At 43.3% G+C, this 14,019-nt stretch overlaps 1 protein-coding gene across 1 annotated transcript in view; it reads left to right on the top strand.

Moving 5' to 3' along the window:
• The window catches only part of LOC126188157 (protein scabrous-like), a 164,368-nt gene extending 151,164 nt beyond the window's left edge, over positions 1-13,204 (top strand). Inside the window, exons 6-7 of the mRNA XM_049929671.1 lie at positions 1,048-1,230; positions 10,141-13,204. Coding sequence (XP_049785628.1) covers positions 1,048-1,230; positions 10,141-10,655 — 698 coding nt within the window. The 3' untranslated portion in view covers positions 10,656-13,204. The remainder of the gene's footprint in view (positions 1-1,047; positions 1,231-10,140) is intronic.
• The last annotated feature ends 815 nt before the right edge of the window (positions 13,205-14,019 follow it).

Below are 14,019 nucleotides of genomic sequence, written 5' to 3'. Positions count from 1 at the left end.
TACTTTCGTTGATGTTCTGTTATAATTCACTTTACTTTCGTTGATGTTCATCTTATAATTCACTATCTAGACACTATGCGTATCATTCGATTGATATTGAAACGTCTCCTTAGAAAAATTATAAATGACCGTGCTTAAACTGACACACAATATTTTTAGCGCAACGCAATCTGACTTTCAAAAATCCCAACAAAAGAATGGCCCTGACTAACAATAATCTATACCTTTCATGAATGACTTACCTCACAAAAATCTTCGTTACTCAAACTACTGCAATACAGCGTGTGCCAATACTGCCAGCTAAATAAAAGATTCTAACTACTGATAGGCATAGTTAGCAAATGAAAGATTTTGATAAGGAATAAACAATGTATTTACCTTAATAGTGTTCAAAAGTCATAATATATATATATATATATATATATATATATATATATATATATATATATATATCAGTTCATGACATCCAGTCTTACAAATTTACTGTCTCCGATGGACACACGTCCAGATCACCCGCTCTCAGAACTCTGCCATCTGTCTCCCCACATCCACCACTGCTGGCGGCTCACCTCCAATTGCGCAACGCTACGCGCTGTTTAACAGCCAACTGCCCAACACTACAATAGCAAATTCCAACAATGCAAACCAGCCACAGACTGCACACAGCACAGTCGGTGATTTTCATATAGAGCGCTACGTGGCGTTACCAACATAAAAACCTAAACAGCCTACTTACAGTCTTCCAAGTTCTTCTTCGACCCTGACGAAATAACGGTTGTCATAGGCAACATTAAAGCATTTATTTTTCCTCTCTGACCTTTAATTCTTGTCTGAAAATTACCTTTACTGCCTGCGCTGTGTGCTGGCTGAACAACACGCGGAGCTGGGGTGCCGGGGATGGCTGTGTACAACGCCGCCTTGCTACTACCTCGGCTACTGCTTACATTGAGAGTGTGTGTCGGTGTATTTACACCCTGTGAAGTGCGCGCAGCCACAGCTGGTTGTCCGCCTGTTTGGCTGACGGCGCGGTGCGTTGTGTGTTGGCAGACTGCTCGGCGGCGGCGGCGGGCGACGCCTCCGGCCTGCAGCTGCTGAGCCCGGACGGGCTGTCGCGGCCGCTGCTGGCGTGGTGCGACCGCGGCTGGACCGTCGTGCAGCGCCGCGTCGACGGCTCCGAGGACTTCAACCGTCGCTGGCACGAGTACGCCGCCGGCTTCGGCTCACCCGCCGGTCAGTAGTCCACTGCCTCTCCTAGAACGTAGCGTAGCAGCTCATAAAGTAAAATAAATAAATGTCGTGTGACTAGGGCCTCCAGTCGGGTAGACCGTTCGCCGGGTGCAAGTCTTTCGATTTGACGCCACTTCGGCGACTCGCGCGTCGATGGGGATGAAATGAGGATGATTAGGACAACACAACACCCAATCCCTGAACAGAGAAAATGTCCGACCCAGCTGGGGATTGAACCCGGGCCCTTAGGATTGACATTCTGTCGCGCTGACCACTCAGCTACCGGGGGCGGACCGCTCATAAAGTACTGCACTGATGCAGACGCTTTTTCATTATTTTTTTGTTCACTCTCCCGAATTAGCTTCCTCGATACCAAGACATAAACACTTTTTTTAAGTTCTAAATTATTATTTAAAAAAATATAAAGCCAGTAAATAAACCCAGCTGAAGTTTTATAAAACAATAACAGTACCAACCCTTACTTATAGAAGTGAATGGTGGACAACAGCAAGACGACAAGAAAGGAGAATACAGGAAATGAGGCCGGCCGCGGTGGCCGTGCGGTTCTAGGCGCTGCAGTCCGGAACCGCGGGACTGCTTCGGTCGCAGGTTCGAATCCTGCCTCGGGCATGGATGTGTGTGATGTCCTTAGGTTAGTTAGGTTTAAGTATTTCTAAGTTCTAGGGGACTGATGACCTACGATGTTAAGTCCCATAGTCTAGATGGTCTGAGATTCATATTACATTGTCGGCAAGTATATTTAGCTGTCGTTCTATATGTGCTGAATTACGGTGGTAATTAATTTGTTATGACAGTAATTTGACAGTTCTGTTGCTGCAATGTCATATGTTTACAAAGTATAAGCACTGTTATAGAGTTGGTCATGTGTATATCAATGGTTGCTGTATGTTCATAGTAGTATATGAGTATACATTTATAGCGATCGTGGAACAACTAAATAATATAAACGTCATCTGCATAACAGTGTTTGTTTTAGTAAACACATGATATCATAGCTACAAAACTGGATAACAAACTAATTACAACATTAATTTGTCAAATACAGAACGACCGTCAAAATACAGTTGTTACAGAATGTCAGTCTATCTAGAGAACACATACGTAACTAGCAATTCATAATATGTACAACGAGACTAATGTCATCCACATCGTACTCACTGGACCATGGCAGTTTAACTGAAACGGATCTGTGGTGAAAGTGAAGAGAATAAAAATTAATATCGTACAACAGCGAGTTTCGATACTCCTTATAAATTTCTGCAACTTTAGAGTATGTTGCCAGTTGTCGCGGCATTTCATTCACACACTGTGATGCACCTATCATCTATACCATACCAGAACTGTGCAGGAAACCCGGAACATATAGTCTCTTCTGAGAATGCGCCATTTTTATTGCACAGTGGTTTTAGTGTGGGATGATATGTGAAACTTTCTTTCTGAAGTTAAGATGGGGATTTTAGTTCTTCAGGCGGTGCACATAGTCTTCATCCCTCCCTCCCCCCCTCCTTACGTGAATTCAACGCATATAAACTTCGTATAATTGTGGGATCTTCGACTCACGCATCACATTGGCATAAATGTCGGTTATTTCGTCCAAGTGTCAAAGTGTTGACCCTTCGGGTGAATTTCTGCATTTCGTTTTTTGATTGGCTCGTATTGATAACACCAAGTCTCGTCACAGCTGATGATTTTTTTCCAGAAAAAAATTGTCCATGTTTTGCAATTAAGAGAGGATGCTGCAGCTGTCGACGCGACGTTGTATTTTTTTCGGGGGTCAGGGTGTGCGGAACAAACTTCGTGCACACTTCTACCTTCTTCGAAACATTCTAGATATGGCCCTGAGCACTTCATTTAGGGATGTTGCTGCACTGCGATTTATGGAACAACGACGACACACTAGGGCCGCACGTCCACAACTTAACAGCGCCCGCTCACAACGACTGCTCGAATGCGTGTCTATTGTTTACAATCGTTAGTTCAAGCTGTCACCGTAAATACTGCGCTGACGATGCTCATACGCCAGGAACGAAATCACTCTCTGAACGTTTGGACGGACGGTGTATATTGTGAACAGTAATCGTCCTGCAACGACGTCAGTATCACACTCAACATCTACGTTAGCGTGATGATGATGATGATGTTTGGTTTTGTGGGGCGCTCAACTGCGTGGTTATCAGCGCCCGTACAATTGCCCAACCTTCGCTCAGTCCAATTTCGCCACTTTCCTGGATGATGATGAAATGATGAGGACAACACAAACACCCAGTCATCTCGAGGCAGGTGAAAATCCCTGACCCCGCCGGGAATCGAACCCGGGACCCCGTGCTCGGGAAGCGAGAACGCTACCGCGAGACCACGAGCGGCGGACTCTACGTTAGCTTCTTTTACATTTTCGCAATCTTTCTTTCTTTCTTTTGCTTGTGCCTTTTTCCCGAAATGACGCAGGATCGGCATGGTTAATCGGATTTGGCAAGGTTAATTTTAGGGGTGGCCGGTAGCCCTTCCTGCCGCCACCCCGTATCCCCCGGGACGGAATCAGTGTATCCCAACTGTCTGTGTCAAGTGTAATCCATGGAGTAGTGCGAATGCTTTCAGATGTCTGCGAGCCGTGTAACTGAGGCGGGACGTGCCGACCAGCCCGGTATTCACCTAGTGGGATGTGGAACACCGCCTAAAAACCACATCCAGGCTGGCCGGCATACCGGCCTCCGTCGTTAAGCCGCCGGGCGGATTCGATCCGGGGCCGGCGCGCCTACCCAAATCTAGGAAGCAGCGCATTAGCGGTCTCGGCTAACCCGTAGGGTTTTTACATTTTCGCAATGTTTCTCCTATTATTTCCTTTGCGTTATGGAATGCTACAGTTTTGATGGCACATGTACGTAAGAGCCAACAGCATTGCCGCAGTGGTAACACCTGTCGCCGTCAGAATACCGAAGCTAATCGCTGTCAGACTTTCATAGCAGTTGGATGTGTGACCGTCCGGGTCGGCCGAGAACGCTTGGCAAGTGGGGTGCACTCAGTCCTCGTGAGGCCACCGGAGGAGCTAATTGTTTAAGAAGTAGTGGCTCTGGTCAATGAGAACTGACAACGGCAGGGAGAGCGGTGTGCTGACCACGTGCCCTTCCATATCCGCATCCAGTGACGACGATCGGCTTAGGATGTCATGGGGGTCGATCGGTACCGTTGGACCTTCCAAAGCCTGTTCGGATGGAGTTCAGTTCAAACACATAATGCTGAAAGCGCTGAGAATGTATGTGCAGACAGGTGCGACCACCCAAAAACAAGTGACAAAGAAGAAGTCCGCGTTATAGCCTCGTGGCCAACACAATGAAGACGAAACGGATGCGCGCAGTAGCTGTGTGCGCTCGCTTATCTGAACAGTTGGCAGGTAAAATGTCCGCACGCGTGGGTTGTGTGTGGGAGCTCGCATAATTAGGACTGCCACTGTTGCCGCCGGCGGCTCTCTTTTGTGTCTCCACACCAGCGGCAGCAGCAGCAGCAGCAGCCGCCGCTTTCAGGCCACTCAATGGCGCCAGCCGCAGCCCTTGTCTGTGCTAGCGCCGCCGCCGGCTGCAATCGCGGATACTGGACAGCGGCCGCCCCTAGCACTCGCGGCCGTTTTTGTCCCGAAATGTCGCCTTTTCAGTCGCGAACGAACGCCATCTACACACAGAAACGGCGAAAATTACGTTTCTCGCACTGACCTTTCTGTATCTGTGAATGTGTTACTATTTAGGGAAGCTGTCATTCACATTTTGGAAATATGAATCGAGGCACCTCTATTTCAACAGACACAATGCAGTCATACGTGAGCAAAACAACTTGTTAAGTGCGGCAATCGTAGAATTTAATGAACTCCAGGAAATGGACTGTCTGGAAAATAGCATTCTGTGGCGATGAAACGGCGACGAGGGAGGGGGTGAATGACGAGTTCAGAGAAAATTAGAAGCATCAAATACTGTACTACGTCTGTGGAAAAGTGTTCACAAGAGTACGAATCGGTAGAGGAGGTGTAGTCTATGTCCAGCAGTTAGTACGGCAGTGAAGTAAACAATCGAGAGAAAAATCGTAGAGAAAGCGTATGTGAATAATATTAGCTAGGTCTTTCATGTACTAGGATTGTAAAGATTAAGTGAATGTCACAAACAAGGAGAGTGTGATAAATAAACTGCTTTTTATATTCTTGGAATGGTCAGATGCATTTTAATTTCTTAATCCAAGAAACTAAACAGGGGGGGGGGGGGGGGCAGGAACGTCACGTTGCTACAAAACCATCATACGTTCACTACTCCACACTTAATCAAAGGAAGTCATAATTTATAGGTTATGCATTAGTTAACTACCATTATTAGATCTCGAATGGTACGTTACATACCAAATTAAGTACGAAATGAACTGTTTTATACCCTACTGTAGTCGTAAATTTTACGAGAGTTTTAGTAATATCAGGTTAAATACGTAATTTGCTACGACTCATTGTCACGTTTCGTATTAATTAGCTAGTGTTCTCTAAGAAACGTACATTTCGAAGTTATGTACCTGGATTCCTTAACGTTCATTCAACCTCATGCTGTTGAAACAGCCCATCGACTGTGTAAAAGGCGTTCTACTGTCTTGTAGGGGTAATCCAGGCTCTTGTCTGTGGAGTTTGGTAAGTAGAGTAGAGGTGGAAGCAGAATAAAGCTTCAACTCAAATGTGACGCATATATGGAAAGCTCAGTAGATCAAAGCGCTACTCGTGACAGGCACCGTTCGGTATCAAACTTCCTTTGAGCACACTCTTTTAACCTTATCGCAATTTTAATAACACCTTGTACTAGCCTGCTGACTGAAAAGTACCTTAAGTTTAATTTCTTCGTGAATGATAGTGTTGTTTATGTTTGAACAAAGGGCGTGAATGGTTATTCTGAGAAATCCTCGGAAGAATTACGTGATCAGAAGTACGTTCATAGTAACGAGATCACTTGACGATGAGGATGGGGATTAAAGTTCTAGAATGTCTGAATTTTTAACAGTAAACAGACGCACCTGATGTAAAGATAACTTTTTACCAACAATTGCCGCAGTGAAAACTTGCCAAATTGTAATAGCAAATTATTGGGTTGAACAATTCAGAACCATAATGACTGTTAATCGACAGTGACTCTTTCAAAAATATGAAAAACTTTTTAGGGACAGCTACGTAACAGAATTTGTTGACTTATTTAAATTATTTAATAAAACAACATATTTCGAATTATAAACCTCGTATTCGGACTATAATGGCAATACAAAAACATTTCACAAAAGCACACACAGATATTTTTAAGTACGCTCTTGGCATGTATTGTAGCCATCCTGCTTCTAAAGGGACGGAAATGCTAATATGAGGGGAATATACACTTCTTGAGCTGGTCTGCTGTTCACATAAAATTTTTTAAATATTCACTCACTTTGTTGATATGAAATGACTGTCTTCTTGTGGTGTGTTCAGTTGCCTCCATTGCTATGGCGTCTTGGATCTTGGTCATCAGTTTCATAAACTTCATACTTCATACTTCAGGCGCGACATCGCAATCAATTCTACTGTATGGTGGAAACAAGATGGCCGTCAAAAACCCAAAGCTTGTTTCGGTTTAGCTATTGATGTGTCGATCCTCGTGTTATCAGTCACTTAAAATGTCTTACGCACATCTCTCTTACGTAACATCTTTGATGGTGGACGACGAAATAGGAAACAATAAGAGAGACTGTGAGAACTTGGTGTTAAAAGCCACAGTGTGAAAATTGTTTTAAGGAATTTCAAAGATATAGTTATTGGAATACAGATTCACATACAGAATGAGTAAAAAAAAACTTTACAATTTTGAAGCGATATGGAAATTCACTGCGATAGCTTACAGAACTGGTAGATGTGTTATTCTTTAGTAGAGAACCTTAAGTTTCACACGAAAGTGTCAAGTGTCATTTTGATTCGATGTGACTACCATTTGTGATGCGGTAAACATCGTACCGGTAATGAATTTCTTCCCACTCTCTTTGCTGCAAGCCGGACGTAAATTCTAGAACAGCACAGTATATTCGATTTTTCCGGTCGGTTAAATTGTTTGGTAGGGGACGAACATACACAGGGTCCTTAATGCAAACCTAGAGAATGAAATCCGGTGGTGTCAAGTCAGGGGAGCAAGATGGTCAAGCGATTGGTTCCTCAAGGACATTCCAACGACCTGGGAAGCGATTGTCGACGAAACCTCGCACTTCCTTGAGGAAATGAGGTGGTGTACCGTCTTGTTGGTAGTAAACCATCCCACCTCAGTCATATTCATCGATCTGTGGAATCAAAAAGTTTTCAAGCACATCCAGATACACAATACCAGAGACAGTTTTCTCCGTGAAGAATAAAGGACCGTATACTTTCAGTTTTATAAGGACATAAAACACATTAACTTTGGGGCTGTCACGAATGTGTTTCAGTGCTGCATGTGGATTTTCGCTGTCCCATATACTGCAGTTATGGGTTTTCACCATGCCGCTGATGTGAACTGTTGACTGAACGCTAAAGATTATCGTGTTCACAAATGTCTCGTCGTCCTCTATTCGAGGCAACACTTCAGCACAGAATTCCCCACAGCAACCATATCTCCATCACTAATGTGTTGTGCCATTGTAAATCTGTATGGTTTCAAGTGTAAACGTCTACACAGTACTCGCCAAACAATCTTTTGTCTAATGCCAGTCTCACGAGACGCACGTCCCGGTGACTGTTGTGGAATACAGGCAGAGCTCTGGCTGACATGTCCGACATAATCATCAGCACGTGAGCGACCTTCTCATTTGTCATGTCGCAGTGAACACATGTCTCAATAAAGTTCTTGTGCTAAGAGTAAATTCGGTACGAAATTTACACCGAACAGTTGTTGCAGAGATCGTTTATGAATTCGAAACACAGCGAGCACACTCCGCACCACAAAAGGTAGCCATTGTAACTGTTCACTACGCTGCAGCTCGTGGTGGCGGAATGGAGTACTGATATGCTAGGTGATTCAAACTTGAGGTCGTGTGTTACAAAATAACGCATCTACCGATTCTGTAAGTTATCTCAATAAATTTCTATATCGTTCCAAATTTGTGAAGTCCGGTTTGACTCACCCAGTATATACCTCATTTGTACGTATTTATACAAGGTGTCCGAAAAGTCTTTCCCTGATTACATAAATTGATAACTCAAGCTAGAAGTAAGATACAAATATGAAATTGGTGTCTAATTCTTTACAAACTATCAAAGTTTTTTTCATACATCAGTAAACTTCCACATGAGCACCCTTGGTAGCACGTAGCACATCTAGGCGATATTCAATTTCCGTCCACGCATTAGCCAACATCACTGGAGGGATCGATTCAACGACTGTGGTTATCCGTTGCCGCAGGGTTTCTAGATCTGGTACACGGGTTCGGTAGACCTCGTCCTTGACATAACCCCATAAAGAGAAGTCTAGTGGGGTTATGTCAGGAGAGCGTGGAGGCCAAACCGTTGGCCCATCACGACCAATCCATCGCCCAGGGAAGGTCATATCGAGATAGGCGCGGACGTCCAAACCCCAATGAGACGGTGCACCGTCTTGCTGAAACAAGACATCGGGGTGATACTGAAGCAGCTGAGGAACAGCATACTGTTGCAACATGTCCAGATACACTGCAGATGTGATGGTAGCCTCAGCGAAGAAGAATGGCCCGATAATTCGATCGTGCAATAGTGCGCACCAAACATTCACCTTTGGACTGCCTCTGGTGCACTCCATGACCTCGCCAGGGGGTTGTGACCCCAAATGCGCACATTATGGCGATTCACTACTCCACTGACAAAAACGGTCGCTTCGTCGGAAAAGGCAATTCGTCTGAGATAACCATCATCGTCCTCAATATGTGATAGCATTTCGACCGCAAAGTCATATCGACGTGTGCTGTCATTGAGCAACAAGGCTAGAACGATTTGCACTTTGTATGCACGAAACAATAAACGTTTGTGTAAAATGTCATGGAGAGAGCTTTTCGGCATTTGTAATTCACGTGAGGCCCTGCGCACCGATTTCTTCGGACTTCGCAGAAAAGACTGCCTTACAGCTTTCGCCCTGTCTGCTGAGGTTCTCGGTCGACCAGACCTCGGAAGGTCAGCAACCAATCCTGTGTTCTTGAACTTCTCATTCCAGGCTTTAATTCTCTTGATATCAGGTGGATTCCTTCCAAATGTTGACTGGAAGTGTCTCTGCACTGTGGTTGGTGATCGTGTCTCATGGTACCACAGGACACACTGTACCTTCTCCTGATTGGTTAACATGGCTTCTTGGGCACTGAACCTCATCCACTACTTACGTACTGCGAACCTGAAACGGAAAAAAACACTTTGATAGTTGTAAACAATTCGACACAAGTTTTTATATTCGTGTCTTACTTCTAGCCTGAGTTATCAATTTATGTAATCAGGGAAAGTCTTTTCGGACAGCCTGTATTTTATTAGGGTAGAATTTGATGAAGAAATATGAGTTCTTGAAATCTGGAGTTTTGTTAAGGATCTCGCTTTTCTACTCTTGGCCATGGAGGAAGATTTGTGTTTCCTCCAAGGCACGTTTCCATATTGCCACTGTGGCCTGAAAAAGAGGTGTAATCCTCGAAACAGGTTGCTTCATTTAATATTTCATGCAAGTCAATAAATTCTGCAAATGGTAGTGGTCTCTGAAAGTCGTTATTATGTGCTTCATTCGAATTGGCTTCCTTCGCTGTTAGAGTTACAGTGAAAGATAGAAGCGTGGAGCGACTTGGAGTATGTGTAGAGAGAAAGAGAGAGAGAAAGAGAGAGAGAGAGAGAGAGGGAGAGGGAGAGGCAGAGAGTCTGAGAGTGCGCTGTGTGTGTTGCAGGCGAGTTCTGGCTGGGCAACGAGGCGCTGCACCGGCTGACGGCGGCCAACTGCTCCAGCCTCCGCGTCGACCTGCGCGACATCTACGGTAAGCGCTGGCACGCCGAGTACGGCGAGTTCCACGTGGGGCCGGCGTCGGACGGCTACCGCCTGCACGTGGCCAACTACCGCGGCAACGCCAGCGACGCGCTCGAGTACCAGCAGCGCATGCAGTTCTCCGCCATCGACCGCGACCTCGACATCAGCAACACGCACTGCGCCGCCAACTACGAGGGCGGCTGGTGGTTCTCGCACTGCCAGCACGCCAACCTCAACGGCCGCTACAACCTCGGTCTCACGTGGTTCGACGCGAGCCGCAACGAGTGGATCGCCGTCGCCTGGTCAGAGATGCGCGTGCGCACCAGGGAGGGGTGCCACGCAGGCGCAGACGTAGACGCCACCGCAGCGCCTCTGGCCTTGGAGGACGACGCGGGAGAGGACTCGCAGTCGCCACCACCGACCGCTGCTGCTGCGTGATCCTGAGGGTCACTGGCGAACAGCGACTGATGGGCTGGGCAAGCGACAAGTGATTGCTCTCTCTACATGTATGGATGTGCTCCTACAGTATACCTCACACTTACCCTCTGAGGAGTCGTTAGCGAAACCCGACCCTAATGTATCTCGCTGTTATAGCCTTCCTGAGACGACGCGAGTCACAGCAGCAAGCTCAGCACCGATGTCTTGAAGGAGAATGAGAGGCTGCAAGTGTTGGTGCCCTGATTGACCACTAAGATGCCGTACCTTTTGTGGCTAAAACTGGTTACCTTTTACGTGGTTTCAGATGACAGCTGTCCTGAAAGACAAAATGACGAATACTGGAATGGAAGTCGACTGTTGATCCCAATAATTTTGAGTGAAATCCCACGTAGTGTCTGCCATTGCCAGAGAGTCATTGAGTCTGTTGTATGCTTCATGTGTTTGTGTGTGTTTGGGTAGAGGGGGGGGGGGGTGTGAGAGTGGACAGTGCACAGACATTTTGCAATCAACTCTGTGTGCTGGTGGAATACTGATAGTCAAGTAGACCTTAACAACATTTGTACAGTGTATATTTCTGAAGTTTACTCTTATATTGCCACGTGTGCAGTCTGCACATATTTACCAAAGAAAGAGTTTCTGCACAGAATGGACATACATCCAAACAACTGAAACTTATGTTTTCATTGTAAACAACAGATACATGTTGCAATGTGCCCATTCCTTTTAGTAAAAGCTACACTCTGCAGATTCTTCAACAGTCACATTCACATGCCCACATCTTCAATTACTGAACAGGAGTGGAAACCAGAAATTACTTTTATTCTGTGGAATATTTTAGTATTACCATATTATTCATTTCAAATATACTCATATTGTATCTTTCTGTAGTACTCCAGTAATTTAATATGGAGACACATTACAAAGATTTCTCCATCCTATTGCTTTTGATCAAACACTTTCCCAATCAGTTCAACTCTAGAATTCAGTATCCTTGGTGTCATATGAGAGACTGTAATTTATTAATCAATTTTATATGTGCTGTCAATTTTTTATTTGTATTTATGTTTATTTTCTAGTCCTAGACTGAAATATATTGCTTTCTTAAATGTGTTGGATTGGGAAAATCCCACCGATAATGGGACCAACCCCAAGAAACGTTGGCAGTGCATCAGTGTGGTAAACACTGCATCACTATTCCACTACAGTAATTGCCATCAGTTGTTTGTGTTGAGAGTTTTACACACTTTTAACTATTTTTGATGTGTTCATGTTTGTAAACCAACCACTATTTTAGTGGCTCAAAAATCTAGGACCAGTAACTATATATTATATCTGTATGGCATTTTTATTCTTCACCAGAGATTCGGTTGGACACACTATGATCTCACAGTTTGAGTATATGCAGTGCAGTTCCTTTATTTATATCTTTGTTTAAGTTAAGTAGTTAACCCATCTGTGTGAATATGCACCATAATATTATGTGTTAGTTATAGATTAAAATGCCTGCCTGTTGCCAAAGATAGTTATGAGAGAAAATCTTCTTAGTAACAATAAAAAATATTACTAACACAATTTATGTGTCTGTAAATCTACTGTAATAAAAGACAAGCTGACTGTTTAAATATGTTGTAAATTATATTAGTGAAATACATGGGCATTATATCCAAAGAGAACTGTTATTTGCCACAGAAAAGTGGCAGCAGATGTGTCAGGATACCGTTCTGGTATTATAATCTGATATTACATCTAGGTCCAAAGTGTATTACAAATTGCTCTGTGAATATGAAGAGAATGTATGTTTCCCTTGATTAACAGGAAAATCCACTTCATGCAAAATGTACTACTGAAGTGTTGAGTATCTTATTACTGTTCAATAAATTAATGCTGAGAGCATCAGATAATTTTAGAATTAAGGCTGTGAGCAAAAGATGTTTAAATGTGAGAGCTTGTTTCATGAAAAGCATTTAGGTTTAGTGTTGCTAGAGGATGAATGTTTTGCAAATCCATCATTTGTACTGATGGCTGTGTGCTGCAAAGGAATTTATTATTGTTAGATAGATTGTGTCTAAATGATAAGATGACAAAAATAATCAGCATATAATGATCTGCTAATGTGAATATATGTGTATACTATTATATATGCAGACTTACTGGAAAGAAAATTTTAAAAAAAGTTGTGGCAGTTGGTGAGAATTATCTTGGTATCTTGTATTTAAAATTGTTGTATGAGTGTGCTGTAGTCATTTATTTGATCAGGAGGAGCAAATTGTATTCTCCTTGATTACTGGGTCACAATGAGCTTCATTGTCAGAGCTCTACTGAATGACCATAGTCAATATTTTGGTGTAAATATCCAGAACATTAGGAATAGTCACACATAGGTAATCATTGTATGTTAGAATGTTTGTATGTGTAAATACTGTTTGTTACAAGTGCTTTACATACAAATATGATAATCTGTTCAACAGTAATACAAAAATTACTGAGACCTGTATATAATTGTATGAAATTATCACACAGTTTAATATTAAAAACATGAAAGATGCATATGAGCTGTGTGAAATTTATTGAAAACTGCCTTTATCCCTTCCAATAATATGATCACAAAAAACAATGAAATAATGTTGCTTTTGCTCCTAGAAGCATTCACTCTTGTCTTGTACATGTCATATGGTAGCCCAAACATCTTATGAAGGAAACACACAATTTGCTTCTAATGATACTAATATGTAAAAACACTGTTATGCAAAACACTATTTTTTCATATAGACTCAAACTTGTTTCAGCACCTTTGTGCCATCATCAGTGGGATTTCTTTATTCAAATCTGTAAAGTGTGAACATGTTTTAAGCATTAACTGATCTGAAACTTCCTGGCAGATTAAAACTGTGTGCCAGACCGAGACTTGAACTTGGTACTGGCAGAAGTAAAGCTGTGAGGACAGGGTGTGAGTCATGCTTCGGTAGCTCAGTTGGTAGAGCACTTGCCTGCAAAAGGCAAAGGTCCCAATTTTGAGTCTCGGTCTGGCACACAGTTTTAATCTGCCAGGAAGTTTCATATCGGCGCACACTCCACTGCAAAGTGAAAATCTCATACTGCAATAACTGATCTATGAAAATAACCCACTGAAGGTGCTGAAACATGTTTTGGTCTGTTCGACAAAACAGCATTTCACATAACAGGTCCATTTTATAACTCGAAATTGTCTCTGCAAACAAAGCAAATGATAGACATAACTCCTTTTAATTTTGCACAAACAGGTATGTTGAAGAATATTTACCTTACTACATATGGAACAAAATAAAAAGATATGAAGGGGAAACGCTACTGATCATCCTAAGAAGTCAATTATATAGTAAAAATG

This window comes from Schistocerca cancellata, chromosome 1, assembly GCF_023864275.1.
Source record: "Schistocerca cancellata isolate TAMUIC-IGC-003103 chromosome 1, iqSchCanc2.1, whole genome shotgun sequence".
In the NCBI taxonomy this organism is placed as follows: Eukaryota; Metazoa; Arthropoda; class Insecta; order Orthoptera; family Acrididae; genus Schistocerca; species Schistocerca cancellata.
Note: the sequence above shows the minus strand (reverse complement) of the source record. Positions and strands in the feature narration are given on the sequence as shown.